Below are 17898 nucleotides of genomic sequence, written 5' to 3'. Positions count from 1 at the left end.
ACCCTCAAGGACAAACACTGTGTTTTATCCATCTTTGACTCCTCTGGTGCACCCAAAGCCCAGTACCTAGACATTCAATAGCTGTTGGTTGATGGAATGAATCCAGGTACTTCTGATAGATTCCAGGTTTTTACTTTCTTTTGTTTCTTATAATAAAAACGTAGTATCGAAGCAGTCATGGCATGAGTCTAGTAAATTGAGGATTCAAATTAGTCAAAGTTATAATTTGTATCTTATTTCCTTTCCTAAATCAGCTAGAGATAATGAAAATAAAACCTTTAAAAAGAATGTAGCACCTTTAAGTTGACTGCCTCGTATATAATGTGGCAGCATATATCTGGTAATCACTGGTATAGGAAGTAAGTTGAACAGGCCGGTTTAAGACAGCATATAAATCATCACTAAAGGACAGATAGCTAAGAAAGATGGAAAATAAACAAAGAATTGAAAAACCAGATTGACCCAGAAATGACTAAGAACAAAGTTTGTGCAGGGAGAATTGAGTTTAGTACTGTTAGTTGCTCTAAAATATATCAGGTTTGCTTTAATTACACGGTAATGCTTCTAAAAACAAAGGTAATTACATGATAACTTATGTTACTACTCCCATATTATCTCTTAATAACTGTGTAATTAGCTTGTCACTACTATACAGTGTGAAGTTTGATATTATTCATGGATAAAGAACATTGGTAATTTAAGTGAATGAGCGAGGGTGGGATGAGGGATAGAGGCAGCAGGGAAATCATAGGATTATTGCAATCAGGAATGCAAATGGTTAATTAGATCATTGCACCCAGTCCTTAGGGATCTGAGCCAAAGCCATGGAGAATACCAAACAAGTCTGAGGTGAATTCTCCATGGCTTGTCACAGTGCCTTCTGAAGACCATAAACACACAACAAAGTGAGTAAGTTGATAAAGCACTGGAATAGATCAATGAGTTTGGGATATAATGCATGTAATTTTAAACAGTTCCTTTTATTTGGGGAGGTTTTTCTTTTAAGTAAATATTAAGAAATTTTTAATTGAAAAATATTTCACTCATCTTATTTTCCAACATCCTGAGGTTATCTGTGCAACCTATGTGGCAAGGATGTGTAGCACCGGGAACTCTCATTCATTGCTGGTTAAAAAAAAAAAAAAAAAGCAAAATGGTAAACAACCACTTTGGAAGACAATTTGGCAATCTCTTACAAAACTAAACATACTCTTACCATATGATCTAGGAATCAGCTCCTTGGTTGCCCAAATGATTTAAAAACTTATGTCTTCACAAAAACCTGCACGCATATGTTGATAGCAGTTTTATTAATAATTGACAAAACTTGGAAGCAGCTAGATATCTTTCACTAGGTGAATGAATAAACATTATCCATACAATAAAATATGATTCAGCCAACAAAAAGTAATGAGCTATTAGCTGGGCATGGTGGCTCACACCTGTAATCACCAGCACTTTAGGCAGCCAAGGCAGGCAGATCACTTGAGGCCAGGAGTTCAAGACCATCCTGGCCAACATGGTGAAACCCTGTCTCTACTAAAAGTACAAAAATTAGCTGGGCGTGGTGGCAGGCGCCTATAGTCCCAGCTACTCAGGAGGCTGAGGCAGGAGAATTGCTTGAACCCAGGAGGCGGAGGTTGCAGTGAGCTGAGATTGTACCATTGTACTCCAGCCTGGGCAACAAGAGCAAAACTATGTCTCAAAAAAAAAAAAGAAAGAAAGAAAGAAAGAAATGAGCTATTAAGCCAAGAAAAGACATGAAGGAACCTTAAATGCATGTTGCTAAATGAAAGAAGGCAGTAGGCAGTCTGAAAGGCTACATACTGTGTGATTCTAACTACAGTCATGCACCACATAACATTTTGGTCATTGACAGACCACATGTATGGCAGTGCTCTCATAAGATTATAATACCTTATTTTTACTGTACCTTTTCTATGTTTAGATATGTATAGATACGCAAGTACTTAACATTTTGTTACAATTACCTACAGTATTCAGTAGAGTAACAGGCTATACAGGATTGTAACCTAGGAACAATAGGCTATACCGTCTGGCTATACCGTCTAGGTTTGTGTAAGTACACTCTGATGTTTGCACAATGACAGAATCACCTAGTGATCCATTTCTCAGAACATATACCCGTTGTTAAGCAACTCATGACTGTATATCACATTCTGGAAAAGGCAAAACTATGGAGACTGTAAAAAAGTAAGTAGCTACCGTGGACTGGAACTGTGGTGCAAGGAGAGAGAGAAGAATAGGTAGAGAGCACTGAGGATTTTTAGAGTAGCAAAACTGTTTTGTGTGATACTCTAATGGTGTATATTATTATATTTGTCAAATCCCACAGAATATACTACACAAAGAGTAAGCCCTAATGTAAACTATAGACATTATTTAATGATAATATGTCAATAATGGCTCATCAGTTGCAACAAATATACCCACTAACTAATGCAAAATTGTAATCATAGGGGGAACTGGGGAGTAAGGGGATGAGGGAAGATTTGGGAACTCTCTGTATTTTCTGCTTAATTGTTTTGTAAACCTAAAACTGCCCAAAAATATAAAGTCTATAATTTTTTTTTTTTTAAACCCAGGTGGAAAAACCTTTCTTCCATCCATCTTATTCTACCAACATCTTGGGTGTGTATGCATGGTCTGTGTTTCCCAGTGTCATCAATTTCACTGCCTTAAGGTGCTATGGCTTAGACATGTGTCCGATGGCCAGTGACCTCACAGTTTTTACCAAAATACTTGTTTTCATTACTATCATGTGATAGCCATTCTAAGTGTGATTATCCTTCTTAATTCTGTTAGAAATCCCCCCGGCATTCCCTGTGAGGGAAGTATTAGTCCTTGAATTTCCGTTTCAAAAGATGCGTACTGATTTACTTGGTATATAGCTTCTGTAAGAGGAAGTTTCATTTGGGAAAGAAAGATTGTGCTAAGGTTCCCTCAGAAACTTTCTAAATTGCCTTCTCTAAAATTGCCTGTGTTTCCCTAAGCCTAAGAGTAAAATACAGGAAATAGTGATGATTTTTATGTGCTTGAGGAATCTCCTAAGAAGAGTGACCAATTTCATTCTACTTATACTGATACTTGTACTGATTTACCTTGTGGAAAACTCATCCAGTGGCTGCAATTACTAACTAAATCCAAAGGCATGAGTGGGAAACTATTAAAATAAAACATCATTTAGCTGAAACTCTTGAATGGTTGCTCTTAATAACCATTTTTTCTGAATAAAGTTCCCATGGTTTTTTTTAAAGGTGTATTGACTTAGATCTGATTTTAAAAGTGTAATGTAGCTTATTATATAATGTTTAATACATAAGGAAAACAAGAAAAAAGTCATCCCAACTCTAGAAAACAACTTTTTTCAACACACTTTTTTTTTTTTTTTTTTTTTTACTATTTTGACTAAACATATTTCTAAATGTACTGCATGAATCTGACTAAAGACTAAAAATGGAAGGAAACACAAGTAGAAATTATAAAATCAGGATCAGGCCAGTGTGGTAGCTCATGCCTGTAATTCGAAAACCTTGGGAGGCTGAGGTGGGAGAATCACTTGAGACCAGGAGTTGGAGACCAGCCTGGGCAACCTAGTGAGGCCCCATCTGTACCCCAAAAAAAGAAACTTACTTGTTTAAATTTCCTCCCTTTAAAGGTATCATATGCAAAGCAGAAGGTTTGGGGGTTTGGGGTTTTTTGTTTGTTTTTTTGAGACAGGTTCTCACTCTGTAGTCCAGGTTAGAGTACAGTGGCACAGTCATAGCTCATTGCAACCTCAAACTCCTGGGCGCAAGCAGTCCCCGCTACCTTACCCTCCCAAGTAGCTAGGACTAAAGCTTTGCACCACCATGCCCAGCTAATTTTCCTATTTTTTGTAGAGACAGGGTCTTGCTATATTGCCAGGGTTGGTCTCAAACTCCTGGGCTCAGGCAATTCTCCTGCCTCAGCCTCACAAAGTGCTGGGATTACAGGCATGAGCTGCTGTGCCCGGCCAGAAGTTTTCATTTTAGCACAGTTTAATCAACCTTTCACTTTCTGCTTTCTGCTTTTTTTGTGACTTATTTAAGAAATGTTTTCTACCTCTAGGACATAAAGATAGTTTTTATTTTCTTCTAAAAGTCTTACTGTTTTGCCATGTACATTTAACTCATTGATACATCTGGAATTCTTTTTTTTAGAGTGAGGTAATGGCATGTTCACAGCTCACTATAGCCTCGACCTTCTGGGCTCAAGCAATCCTCCCACCTCAGCCTCCCAAGTAACTGGCACTACAGTCACGTGCCACCACGCCCAGATAATTTCTGTATTTTTTCTAGAGCCGAGGTTTCACCTTCTTACCCAGGCTGGTCTTGAACTCTTGGGCTCAAGCGATCTGCCCACCTCAGCGTCCCAAAGTGCTGGAATTACAGGCACAAACTACTGCACCCAGCCTCCCTTTACAATTCTTAAATTATTTTAGTCTTATTACTCTTGTTAGGACTTCCCCAATACTATGTTAAATAGTATTGATTTTTTATTTTATTGTATTTTTGAGACAGAGTCTCACCCTGTCATCCAGGCTGGAATACAGTGGCACAATCTCAGCTCAACACAACCTCCACCTCCCAGGTTCAAGCAATTCTCATCCCTCGGCCAACCAAATAGCTAGGATTATGGGCGCACACCACCATACCTGGCTGATTTTTGTATTTTTAGTAGAGATGGGGTTCCACCATGTTGGCCAGGCTGGTCTGGAACTCCTGACCTCAAGTGATCCACCTATCTCGGCCTCCCAAAGTGCTGGGATTACAGGTGCAAGCCATCACGCCTGGCCTGATTATTATTATTATTTTATGTTTTGTTTATTATGTATTTATTTTTTTTGAAACAGAGTCTCTGTCGCCCAGGCTGGAGTGCAGTGGCCAATCTCAGCTCACTGCAAGCTCCACTTCCCGGGTTCACGCCATTCTCCTGCCTCAGCCTCCCAAGTAGTTGGGACTACAGGCGCCAGCCACCACACCAGACTAATTTTGGTTTTGTATTTTTAGTAGAGATGGGGTTTCACCGTGTTAGCCAGGATGGTCTCAATCTCCTGACCTTGTGATCTGCCTGCCTCGGCCTCCCAAAGTGCTGGGATTACAGACGTGAGCCACTGCGCCCGGCCCTGATTATTATTTTTAATGGGATTGTGTATGTTTTCTATTTATTCCTAATTTTACTGTTTCACTTTTTCCACATTTTCTACAGTTATTGGGTATGACTTTTATAATCAGAAAAACAATTTTTTACTTGCTTTCTTAAAAATAAATAATATCTTAGTGAAGGCCTGAGGGGTCCTTATAGGTGTAATATGGATGACCATGGAACTGCTATGGCTTCAGACTTTATATATATGAGGTATTGCTATCTATTCACGGTATTCTCTGACCTTTAAATTTATGTGGCTTAAAATATATTTTCAACACATAAACATTTGTATATTTTTCCAGGTGAACAGTGTACTACCTCGATGTATAATAACTTAAATTTAGTGTAAAATGAGTTTTTTTAGAACAAATTATATATGTGTGTGTGTGTGTGTGTATATATATATATATATCCAAAAACTTTAAAATGTTTAAACTCTACATAGGCATATGGTGGTCTACTATATATAAAAGGTTTCTGGGAACTATTTAAGAAGATAAAGATAGAGCCACTGACATGTATTTGTACTGTATCTTTGGGAAAACAATTTCAGCATAATACATACTTGTAAAAAGTGAATTAGTAAAACTGTATTCTGAATGGGCACAGAGGCTCACACCTGTAATCCCAGCACTTTGGGAGGCTGAAGTAGAAGGATTGCTTGAGCCCAGGAGTTCAGACCAGCCTGGGCCACATAGTGAGACTCCTCCATTTCTACAAAAAATAGAAAAGTTAGCCAGGCATAATGGCACACACCTGTAGTTCTAGCTACTCAGGAGGCTGAAGTGGGAGGATTGCTTGAGCCCAGGAGTACAAACAAAAACAAAAACAAAACTTTATTCTTCCAAGTTTATAAAGTGCAGCTTGCTTACTTGTTGACAAGCTGCTGAATGTAGAATGACAGTACACAGTCTACTGAGTTTTAAGTTCCAGCTACCATGAAAAACTGTTAAGGAACTATAGATGGAAAAGAGAAAATGGACTCATAAAGACTTTGTTCATTTCCTTCTAAAATATCCCTAGCTCTTATTAAGTGTCTCCATTAAGGCCTCCATACCCACTAACAATATTTCTCGGTTCTCTATAAACGACACTAAGAAAATTCTAGATGTTATATCTCTTCTACAGTAACTACATGGAATAGACAGCTTAAGTTACATTGCCTTTTGACCACACCAGCAATCCCACCTCTGTGTGCTTTGAGGAAACTAGTGTAGCATCTCCTCTTTTTGCACAACTTAAACATATGTTTCAGGTCTCATGTCAAATACTAGATATAATTTGTCAATTTATTGATCACACTTCGTAACATCAGTAAAAGTCTAAATAAAATCAACCAGAAGATAATAGGTGCACCAATTGTTAATGAACAGAGGTTTATTTGGAAAGATTGTTCCAAGATTCAGAGCCGGCTAACAATAACCCTAAGAACCCAATTTATTGTCGATGAGAGATTCTCACCTTATGCCTCAACAGCTAGAGGACCTGAAGTCTATAATGTCTCCTAAAGCTGGAAAAGCCTGAGAGGTCCAGCTTGATACGCCTATCTGTAAAAGGATAGAGAGAAGGAACCAAAGTAAAAAGTCAACAACAACGGCCTCAGCATATGAGTTGTTGGAGACTTTTTCATATTGAACACACATTCAAAGTCAGTTTTTTAAGATTTTGCTTTTTGGACTCTTGGTAAGCCCAAATCTTGTTCTAAAAAGAGCAGATATTTTTGTTTTTGTTTTGTTTTGTTTTGTTTTAGATACTGTCTCACTCTGTCTCCCATGCTGGAGTGCAGTGGTACAATACAGCTCACTGCAGCCACAACCTCCCAGGCTTGGGTGATCCTCCCACCTCAGCCTCCTGAGTAAGTAGCTGAGACTACAGGCATGCACCACCATGCCTGGCTAAATTTTTGAATTTTTCTGTAGAGACGGAATTTTGCCACATTGCCCAGGCTGGTCTCAAACTCCTGGCCTCAAATGATGTGTGTGCCTCAGCCCCACTAAGTACCATGCTTGACCTGTTTTTGTTTTTGTTGTTGTTGTTGTTGTTGCCCAAACTAGAGTACAGTAGGCTCAATCACAGCTCACTGCAGCCTCAGCCTCCCAGCTCAAGCTCAGGTAGCTGGGATTACAGGTGCATGCCACCACACCCAACTAATTTTTTTTTTTCTATAGAGATGAGTCTCCCTATGTTGCCCAGGCTGGTTTCCTGAGCTCAGATGATTCTCCCATCTCAGCCTCCCAAAGTGCTCAGATTAGAGGTGAGGCATGAGCCACCCCACCTAGCCTTTTTTTTTTTTTTTTTTTTTTTAATACCTGCAAGCCACATTTATCTGCTATTGTGTTTACCAACCACACTCTGGGGCCTGAGGCTGTGTTTCAGTGAATGAAATATGAAAAAGGACTTTCTTTACTTGCTGATACAGTACAGTATTTGTATCTATTAATAGCATATTGTTATTGTTGGTATTTTTTTTTTTTTTGAAAAACACTTTATTTGAATAATATACCTAAAATGCAGGGAACTTTTAAAAATAGAGATTGAGGCCAGGCATGGTGGCTCACACCTGTAATCCCAGCACTTTGGGAGGCCGAGGCAGGCGGATCACCTGCAGTCAGGAGTTCAAGACCAGCCTTGCCAACATGGTGAAACCCGTCTCTACTGAAAATACAAAAACTAGCCAGGTATAGTGGCGCACATCTGTAATCCCAGCTACTCAGGAGGCTGAAGCAGGAGAATCACTTGAATGCTGGAGGTGGAGGTTGCAGTGAGCCAAGATCACACCACTGTACTCCAGCCTGGGTGACAGAGGAGACTCTGTCTCAAAAATAATAATAATAAAATAGAGGGTGAAGGACCAAACATCCTATAGAAAAATAAGCAAAAGATAAAAATTAATTCACAGAGAGATTTGTTATTTAAAGATATATAAAAAGATGTTCAGCTTCACTTAATAAGAGAAATCCAGATTAAAATTATGCTGAACTATTTCTAACCCATCAGACTGGCAAAAATTCAAAAGCTGGACAGTATACTATATTGGTGAAGTTGTGGGGAAACGGGCACTCTTACATTACTAGTAGAAATACAAAATCCTTAAACCTCTATGAAGAAGAATCACCAATAAAACTATATATGCATATAGTTACTCATTAACCTAGCAGTTCTACTTCTAAAATTTATCCTGAAGATACGCCCCTAACAACACAGAAATACATATGTGAAAGGTTATTCATTGCAGCATTGTTTATATTTTTAAGATATTGGAAACCATGTAAATGTCCACACATAGGAGATAGATTAAACTACAGTGTATTTATACATGGAGGTACTATGTAGCAGTAAAAAAGAATGAAAAAAATCTCTACCAATTGATGTAGAATGATTTCCAGGAGATTTTGTTTTTGTTTTGCTTTGTTTGTTTATTTGAGATGGAGTCTCGCTCTGTCGCCCAGGCTGGAGTGCAGTGGCACGATCTTAGCTCACTGCAACCTCTGCTTCCTGGATTCAGGCGATTCTTCTGCCTCAGCCTCCCAAGTGGCTGGGATTACAGGCACCTGCCCCCACACCCAGCTAATTTTTGTATTTTTAGTAGAGATGGGGTTTCACCATGTTGGCCAGGCAGGTCTCAAACTCCCAGCCTCAGGTGATCCGCCCGCCTCAGCCTCCCAAAGTGCTGGGATTACAGGCTTGATCCATGGCACCCAGCCTCCAAGAGATACTTTTAAGTGAAAAAAAAAAAAGCAAAGGGTAACTGTATTACCTCCTTTTGTGTTTAAAAAAAAAAGAGAAAAGAAAAAAAGGAAGAAAACATGCATACATCTGCTTACCTTTACTAAAAGAATACAGGAAGATAAACCAGAAAACAATGAAAGTGGTTACTTACAAAGGATGGGGAGGAGGACATGGTAAAGAAAGTGACACTTCTTTGAGCATATCTTTTATAGAATTTTTACTTTTAGAAACATGTTAATGTTCTACATATTTTTTAAATATTAAATCAATAAGGATAGAATGTAAGAAATGGGACTAAAACTGAAAGCAAACTGAAAAACATGAACCCAACTTTTTCCCATCTTTTCTTAAGTAAAATGAGCTCCCCAAAGGGGGTAAAAAAGAGAACCAATCTGAGTAACATGCTGAACACAGTATTTAACTACATCAGAGAACAGAAAATTAACCCTAAACTCTTTTTAGTAGATTTGGATTTTTTTTCTTTTAAAGTTAGGGATGAAGTGACTTTGAAACTATTTGAGATGTATTACAAAAGTCAGTAAATAAATAAATTTGTTGATATTGTTGGGAAATAGGTTCTCACTATAGAAGAAGGAACATACAAATAATGGGATAAGGAAAGGCAAGAAAGAACCCTGTGGAGATGGACTAGAATTGGGAGTACTGGTGTCAGCTCAATTTCTAAACTAGGTCTCTGTACACACACACATATATATACAGTTAGGGATATAAGTGTGTGTGTACGTGACTATGTGTACATGCATACTTCCTAGCTCTGTTCATTTACAGAGTCTAGAAGCAAAGAGCACACCTGCCTCGCAGATCTTAGTCCCTAATACCATTCTATGCTAAAAAGAACCAGTTATCCTCAGATAAATGACTGATTCCAGGGCATAGTGGAGCCCAGAACATTATGGCAGAACATAAAGAAGTGATCAAAAATAATGTGATGGCATATTCAAGGACACAGGAGCCACCAGCCTGAATGGCTCCCACTGGCAAAAACTGGAATATTTTAAGGACCAAATTAATTAAGGGCTGTAAGGGATTATAAACCATTGATTTAAAAAGAATTGAACCATTAATTTAAAAAGAATTGTGGACCGAGCGTGGTGGCTTGCGCCTGTAATCCCAGCACTTTGGGAGGCTGAGGTGGGCAGACCACCTTAGGTTGAGAGTTTGAGACCAGCCTGTCCAACATGGTGAAACCCCATCTCTACTCAAAATACAAAAATTAGCCAGACATGGTGGCTCATGTAGTCCCAGCTGCTACTTGGGAGACTGAGGCAGGAGAGTCGCTTGATCCTGGGAGGTGGAGGTTGCAGTGAACCGAGATCATACCACTGCACTCTAACCTTGGTGACGGAGCTCCAGACTCCACCAAACAAATAAAATAAAAATAATTGTGCATTCTTACTGATAATAAATAGATTTAAAATAATAAATGGGAGAAGAGGTAAGCTCTTGTTTATGGTAGAATGGTGAGGGCTGACTGGTAAATGTGAAAATCATTTCACACCTGGAGTGGGAGGGGGGTTGGAACTTCTGATAAAGAACAGAATATTTATGTGACTTTTGTTTTTTTTTTTGAGATGGAGTCTCACTCTGTCGCCCAGGCTGGAGTGCAGTGGCGTGATACTTGGCTCACTGCAAACTCTGCCTCCCAGATTCAAGCGATTCTCCTGCCTCAGCCTCCCAAGTAGCTGAGACTACAGGCGCCTGCCACCATGCCTGGCTAACTTTTGTATTTTTAGTAGAGACGAGGTTTCACCATATTGGCCAGGCTGGTCTCGAATTCCTGACCTTGTGATCCACCACACTTGGCCTCCCAAAGTGCTGGGATTACAGGCATGAGCCACCATGCCCAGCCAAATTTGATTTGAGGATTTGCTCAGTCTTTCTTTCTTTCTTCCTTTCTCTCTCTGGTTCCTTCCTTCCTTCCTTCCCTCCTTCCTTCCTTCCTTCCTTCCTCCCTCCCTGCCTCCCTCCCTCCCTCCCTTCCTTTCTTTTTTTTTGAGATGGAGTTTCACATTTGTTGCCCAGGCTGGTGTGCAGTGACATGATCTCGGCTCACTGTGACCTCCGCCTCCTGGGTTCAAGCAATTCTCCTGCCTCAGCCTCCCAAGTAGCTGGGATTGCAGGCACGTGACATCACACCTGGCTAATTTTTATATTTTTAGTAGAGACAGGGTTTCACCATGTTGGCCAGGCTGGTCTCAAACTCCTGACCTCATGATCTGCCTGCCTCAGCCTCCCAAAGTGTTGGGATTACACGTGTGAGCCACCGCGCCTGGCCTATGTGATCTTAAATTGTCTATTCACAAACTGCTTGTTAGATGCAAGGGAAAAAATAGGTACTATACAATGGAGAAGTAGGACAACACCTTGATCGGGTGATCAAAATTCCAGTCACTAGTGAACAGCAGATGGACATGATGTACCTCTAAATGGGACACTTTGAGAAGGATCCATCATAATATGTGTAGTAGTCTGCCTGGGAATGCATGATCATGAGAAAATGTTAGACAAACCCAAAATCAGAATCAGTCTATTAAAAATGGGAAAATAAATAAATAAATAATGGGATAAATGCGTCGGACACAGTGGCTCACACTTGTAATCCCAGCACTTTAGGAGACTGACGCAGGTGGATTGCTTGAGTCCAGGAGTTCGAGACCAGCCTGGGCAACATGGCAAAACCCCATCTACTAAAAGTACAAAAAAAATTAGCCAGGCATTGTGGTGTGCACCTGTAGTCCCAGCTACTCAGGAGGCAGAAGTGGGAGAATCACCTGAGCCTAGGGAGGTTGAGGCTGCAGTGAGCCAAAAAAAAATTACGCCACTGCACTCCAGCCTAGGCAATTGGAGTAAGACCCTGTCTCAAATAAATGAACAAATAAATTAAAAATTAGGTAGGGGATGACTGTATTCTTCAAAAGTGTCCATATCTCAAAAGTCAAAATCTGAGGAAATGTTTCAGATTTTTAAAAACTATAAAGGTACATCAGTTAAATCCTAAACTAGATTCTGTTCTAGAGGAGAAAATTTCTATATAGGACATTATTGGGTAATTGACTAAATTGAAATATGGACAGTAGATTAGATAACAGTGTTACTGAAGTTGATGTTGATGTCCACACTGTAGCTATGTAAGAGAATATCCTTATTCTCAGAAAAGATACACTGAAGTTTTTAGAAGTAAAAAGATATGATAAATGTAACTTGCTCTCAAATAGTTCAGGGAAATAAAATTGTATAAAGAGAAAGAGTACATGCAAATGATGCAAAATGTTAACAATATTGTGCACCTGGGTAAAGGATGTACAGATGCTTTTTGTACTATTTTTATTCCTGCAAACTTTTTTCTGAATTTGGAATTATTTTCAAATAAAATACACTTTAAGCAGGCTAATAATTAAAAATCTAAACTAAAATTATATTGGGAAACATTATGCTAAGTGAAATAAGCTAGACACAAAAAGACAAATATTGTTAGAATAGGCAAATTTATAGAGACAAAAAGTAGAGTAGCACTTACCAGGGGTTGGAGGTAAAGAGGAGTGGGGAGTATTGTTTAATGGGTACAGAGTTTCTTTTGGGGTGATGAAAAAGTTCTAAAAATGCATAGAGGTAATAGTTGCACATTGTGAATGTACTTAATGTCACTGAATTGTGCATTCAAAATTTGTTAAAATAGTAAATTTTATGTTATGTATCTTTTCCACAATAAAAGTATCTTGGGGATGTTTACTTACATTATAAAAGGATTCCCTACAATTCTTTAAATATAAGCTCCATTTGTTTATTTAAACAATTTTATACAACTTTCAAGATTCACATCAGCTCCTTTTTGAAGACTCTGCTTATAACTGATTATGTAGTATCTGTATTTCATTTTAGTTGGTTTTTAAAATAGATTATTGAAAAACTGACATTCACCTTGGGCAAAGATCTTAGCTTTTTTCAGCATCCAGGTTCTCCACTTGTCAAAGCAAAACACTCTTCAGAATACTTACTTCATTCATCATCTAGTTTTCTTAGAAGAAGGATGCTGGTGGTTTTGCTTCACAAAAATATTTCATAAACATAAGCTTTTTCTTTTTCTCACAATGATCATACCAGGGGGAATGAAGAAAACAGATGTTGCTTATAAGGCGTCTAATAGACATGTTTGCATTGTAAGCTGATCTGACTCTGAATTTGGCATCTGCTCCATTCACTGTGTGGACTGAGCATTTTAGCCTCACAGTTTGGCAGAAAAGTTAATATTGACTTTTGACTGTTACCTGAAAACTCAGTGATAAAATACTCTTACTAAACCTCTCGAGAGAGTGATTTTTACAGTGTCAGCAAATGTCTTTAAAATACATCATTCCATTAACCATATTCATTTTATTCTTTGGTTGGGAATACTTATTTATTTAATCTAATACAGAGCATTCCCTAAATCTGACTGGGAAAAGTCTGTGTGGTCAGAATGGTAGAAGAAGAAGGACATAAATCACTTATAATGTTCTCTACAGGTCATTATACCACAGCTTCTCAATTAACCTTCATTCCCCTCAGGCTGCCCAGGGCCTCAGGGAAGGCCCAGAAGCCTAGCTGCAGCACAGTTGCTCATTATCATCTGCTCTTCTGAGCATTTGAGTGTTACTGCAACAGCTCAGGTTTCCCCTAAGGGGAAGGTAGCCCAGATTCTTCTGCTCTTGACCTGCCTTATTTGCAATTATCCTTTTTTTCTTCTTTCACAGTTATTGTGGCATAATAGACATACAATAAACTGTACATATCTAAAGTGTACAATTGTATAACTTTGGACATATGTGTACACCCATGAAACCATCACTATGGACATATCCACTGCTCCCATGGCCTTTTCTAATCATGCCTTCCTGCTCCTTCTCATCCCCTTTTGGATTGTTTCCAGTTTGGGGCTATTACAAATAAAGCTGCTGTGAACATTCATTTACAAGTCTTTGTGTGGATGTGTACTTTCATCTACCTTGGGTAAATACCTAGAAATAGAATGGGTCATATGATATGCGTATGTTTAGCTTTTTAAGACTGACAAGTGGTTTTGCAAAGTGGTCTCACCATTCTACATTCCCACAATTAGTGTATGAGAGTTGATCGCACCCTTGCTAATACTTGTTATAGTCAGTCTTTTCAGTTTTAGCCATTCTGTGGGTGTGCAGTGGTATCTAATTGTGATTTTAATTTGCATTTTTAAAGAAATAATGATATTGAACATTTCATATGCTTATTTGGCATCTATCTTCTTTGCTAAAATGTTAAAGACTTTTGCCTACTTTGTATTGAGTTGTTTCTTGTTATTGAGGTACCAAGTATTTAATTGTGACAAAATTCAAATTATTTTTTCTTCTATAAAAGTTGTATTCTTAGCCAGGTGTGGTAGCTCACACCTGTAATCTCAGAGCTTTAGGAGGCCAAGGCAGGCAGATTACTTGAGCCCAGGAGTTCAAGACCAACCTGAGCAACTAGGCAAAACCCCATCTCTACAAAAAATGCAAGAATTAGCCAGGCATGGTGGCACACGCCTGTAGTCCCAGCTACTGGGAAAGCTGAGGTGGGAGAAGAGCTTTCAGCCCAGAAGGTTGAGGCTACAGTGAGCCATGACTGTGCCACTGTACTCCAGCCTGAATGATAGTGAGACACAGTCTCAAAAATAAATAAATTTTTAAAAAAGAAAAGTTTGTACTTTTTACATCTTACTAAGTGATCTTTAGCAAACTCAAGATCACTAAGATTTTTTCCTATGTTTTCTCCTCAAGAGTTTTAGAATGTTACTCCTTACATTTATGTCTGTGATTCATTTCAGGTGAATTTTTGTAGATAGTGTAAGGTAAAGGTTGAAATGCTTTTTTTCACACATGGTATCCATTGTTCTAACACAATTTGTTAGAGTATCCTTTCTCCATGGGATTGTTTGGGCACCTGTGTCAAAAATCAGTTGGCCATACAGAAGTAGGTTTATTTCTGGACTCTGTTCAGTTCCATTGATCTATTTGTCTATATGCTAATACCATAGTGTCTTGGTTATTATCATTCTATAATAAATTTTGAAATCAGATAGTATAAATCCTCTGGCCTGATTCTTCTTTTTCAAAGTTGAGTTTTCACTAACCTAGGTCCTTTGAATTTTCATATAAATTTTAGAAGCAGCTGGTCAGTTTCTATAAGAAAAACCTGCTAGAATTGTTATTGGTATTCCAATGAATTAATAGAAAAAAATCCTGCAGAACTGATAATATTGAATCTTCTGACCTTTGAATACTTTATGTCTCTCTATTTATTTAGGCTTCTTTTATATTTCTCAGCATTGTCATTTTCAATGTGCAGGCCCTATACAACTTCTGTCAGATTTATTTTAAGGTACTTCAAATATTTGAAGTATGTGAAGTACCTTAGAATAAATATGGATAAATATTCTTAATATTAATTTTTAATTTTTTCATTGTTGAGACAGGGTCCTACTCTGTTGCCCAGGTTGGGGTGCAGTGATGTAATCATAGCTGACCACAGCCTCAACCTTCCTGGCTTAAGCAATCCTCTCACCTCAGCGTCCTGAGTAGCTAGGTTTACAGGCATGCACCACAACACCTGGCTAATTTTTGTATTTTTTGTAGAGACAGGATTTCGCCATGTTGCCCATATTGGTCTCAAACTCCTGAGCTCAAGCAACTCACCCGTCTTGGCCTCTCAAAGTGCTGGGATTATAGGCGTGAGCCACAATGCCTGGCTTATTCTTAGTAACTTCTAATTGTTCATTGCTCGTATGTATAATTATATATACACATTACCAGTATAGATAATTTATTTTTGTATTTTTAGTGGAGACGGGGTTTCACCGTGTTGATTTTGAGACCCTGTCAACACATGCTTCCCTGTCCAGGTGCAGTGGTTCACGCCTGTAATCCCAGCACTTTGGGAGGCCAAGGCAGGTGGATCACCTGAGGTCAGGAGTTTGAGACCAGCCTGACCAACATGGTGAAACCCCCCATCTCTACTAAAAATACAAAAATTACCTGGGCGTGGTGGCAGGCACCTGTAATCCCAGCTACTCGGGAGGCTGAGGCAGAAGAATCGCTTGAACCTGGGAGGCAGAGATTGCAGTGAGCTGAGGTCATGCCATTGCACTTTAGCCTGGGCAACAAGAGTGAAACTCCATCTCAAAAAAAAAAAAAGACCAGATTGACTTGATGGCAAGTTGTTGTGTCGCAACTTGAGCTCTTTAGAATAAATATTAGGGGACGCTTATGATGTTTGGGAAGAGGCCTCGCGGCCAGGCACAGTGGCTCACGCCTGTAATCCCGGGCCAAGGCAGGCAGATCACGAGGTCAGGAGTTTAAGACAAGCCTGGTCAGCATGGTGAAACCCCATCTCTACTAAAACTACAAAAATTAGCTGGGAGTGGTGGTATATGCCTGTAGTCCCAGCTACTCAGGAGGCTGAGGCAGGAGAATTGCTTGAACCTGGGAGGCGGAGGTTGCAGTGGCCAAGATGATACCACTGCACTCCAGCCTGGGTGACAGAGCAAGATTCTATCTCGGGGGGAAAAAAAAAAAAAAAAAAGACCTCCCTAATAGCAACGCTCAAGACTTTCTCTTACTGTCAAGGCTGAAGAATGAGATAGGTGCTTAGATCATATATTGGTCTGACCCAGTATAACATTTCTGCTGCTGTCACACAACACTCACGTTCTTTTTTGCCTGTGTTCTAGGTTTTCTGTCTCAACTGGTCTCTGACAAGCCTCTGACTGAATGTATCCGTGCTGGCCACTATGCAGCAAGCGTCATAATTAGACGGACTGGCTGCACCTTTCCTGAGAAGCCAGATTTCCACTGATGGAAGAGCCAAAAGCACAAGCCCAGGAGTGCAGACACTGCCCTGATTGCTTCCTGAGAATTCCCATATTAATAAAGAAGAAAATTATCTGCCATTTTTTCCTACTATAATAATGCTGAATCTTAATTTAGAGGGTACAAGGGTACGGTAATGCTTGTAGAATCTTTATTATCTCAACAATCTAAAAAATGATGTTTATTTCCATAGTTTGATAGTGCCACTTAAATGCCAATTAAACAAAACTATAACATTTCAATATAAATTTTTATTTCATTTTCAATTACTTTGTAAATTCATGTGTATTTAGTACACTGATTCTTTTTTTACATTTCTGCTTTGAATGCAGATGCAATTTAATATAATAGATTTTTTAATGAATTAATCTTAACATAGTAATCTTTAGCTTTTTATACAAATATATTTAATTTAGGAGTATATGTGTGTCTATACACACACATACATAAATATACCACATATATACCTGATAGTCAAATAAGGTACAGAAATTTTATCTTGTCAAATTATGCCAAATAATCTCTTTAATGTGCACTCAAACATGTAATAAACTTTGGATAATTAAATAATGTGCCAAATTTAAGTTGTATTACAATATTCAAGTCATAGTCTTTTGGAACTCTGTAATTTGATACAAACAAAAACTTGTCATATAGGAATTTTTTTCTGTCTTTTCCCTGTGTACGGCAAACTGAGGAAGAAAGATCATTATTTAATACTGGGCCCTGAAATGTTACCCAGTTTGTTAATGGAATTATGAAGAACAGCAACAAATACACTGAAGAATAACTTACTATCAGAGACCAATAAATCCTTTGTTTAAGGAAGACAAAATGGTATAATTGGACTTCTGGAGTCAGACTTAGTTACCTTTATATGTGACCTCAGTTTCCTTTTTGTAAAATGGGATAATAACCCTTACATAGCAGGTCATTGAGATGATTTGAGAGAGATTACCAAGTATAAGATATTTGTTTTAATGCCTTGTAAATGCTTAATAAGTAGCTGCTCTTACTATCATTATGATTTTTTCTTTTTTAAGAAAAAAAGATAATGTTTGTAAAACTGAATTCAAATCATAGGAAAGGATTTGGCCAG

At 38.5% G+C, this 17898-nt stretch overlaps 1 protein-coding gene across 14 annotated transcripts in view; it reads left to right on the top strand.

Annotated features, from left to right (window-relative positions):
* Nucleotides 1-17366, top strand: part of ADK (adenosine kinase) — a 563812-nt gene extending 546446 nt beyond the window's left edge. For all 14 annotated transcript variants that reach the window (XM_074001748.1, XM_074001746.1, XM_005565442.5 and 11 more), the window contains one exon: nucleotides 16661-17366. In XM_074001748.1, coding sequence (XP_073857849.1) covers nucleotides 16661-16685 — 25 coding nt within the window. In that variant the 3' untranslated portion in view covers nucleotides 16686-17366. The remainder of the gene's footprint in view (nucleotides 1-16660) is intronic.
* The last annotated feature ends 532 nt before the right edge of the window (nucleotides 17367-17898 follow it).

Source organism: Macaca fascicularis, chromosome 9 (genome assembly GCF_037993035.2).
Source record: "Macaca fascicularis isolate 582-1 chromosome 9, T2T-MFA8v1.1".
NCBI classification, from domain to species: domain Eukaryota; kingdom Metazoa; phylum Chordata; class Mammalia; order Primates; family Cercopithecidae; genus Macaca; species Macaca fascicularis.
This window is presented reverse-complemented; position numbering and strand designations above follow the sequence as displayed.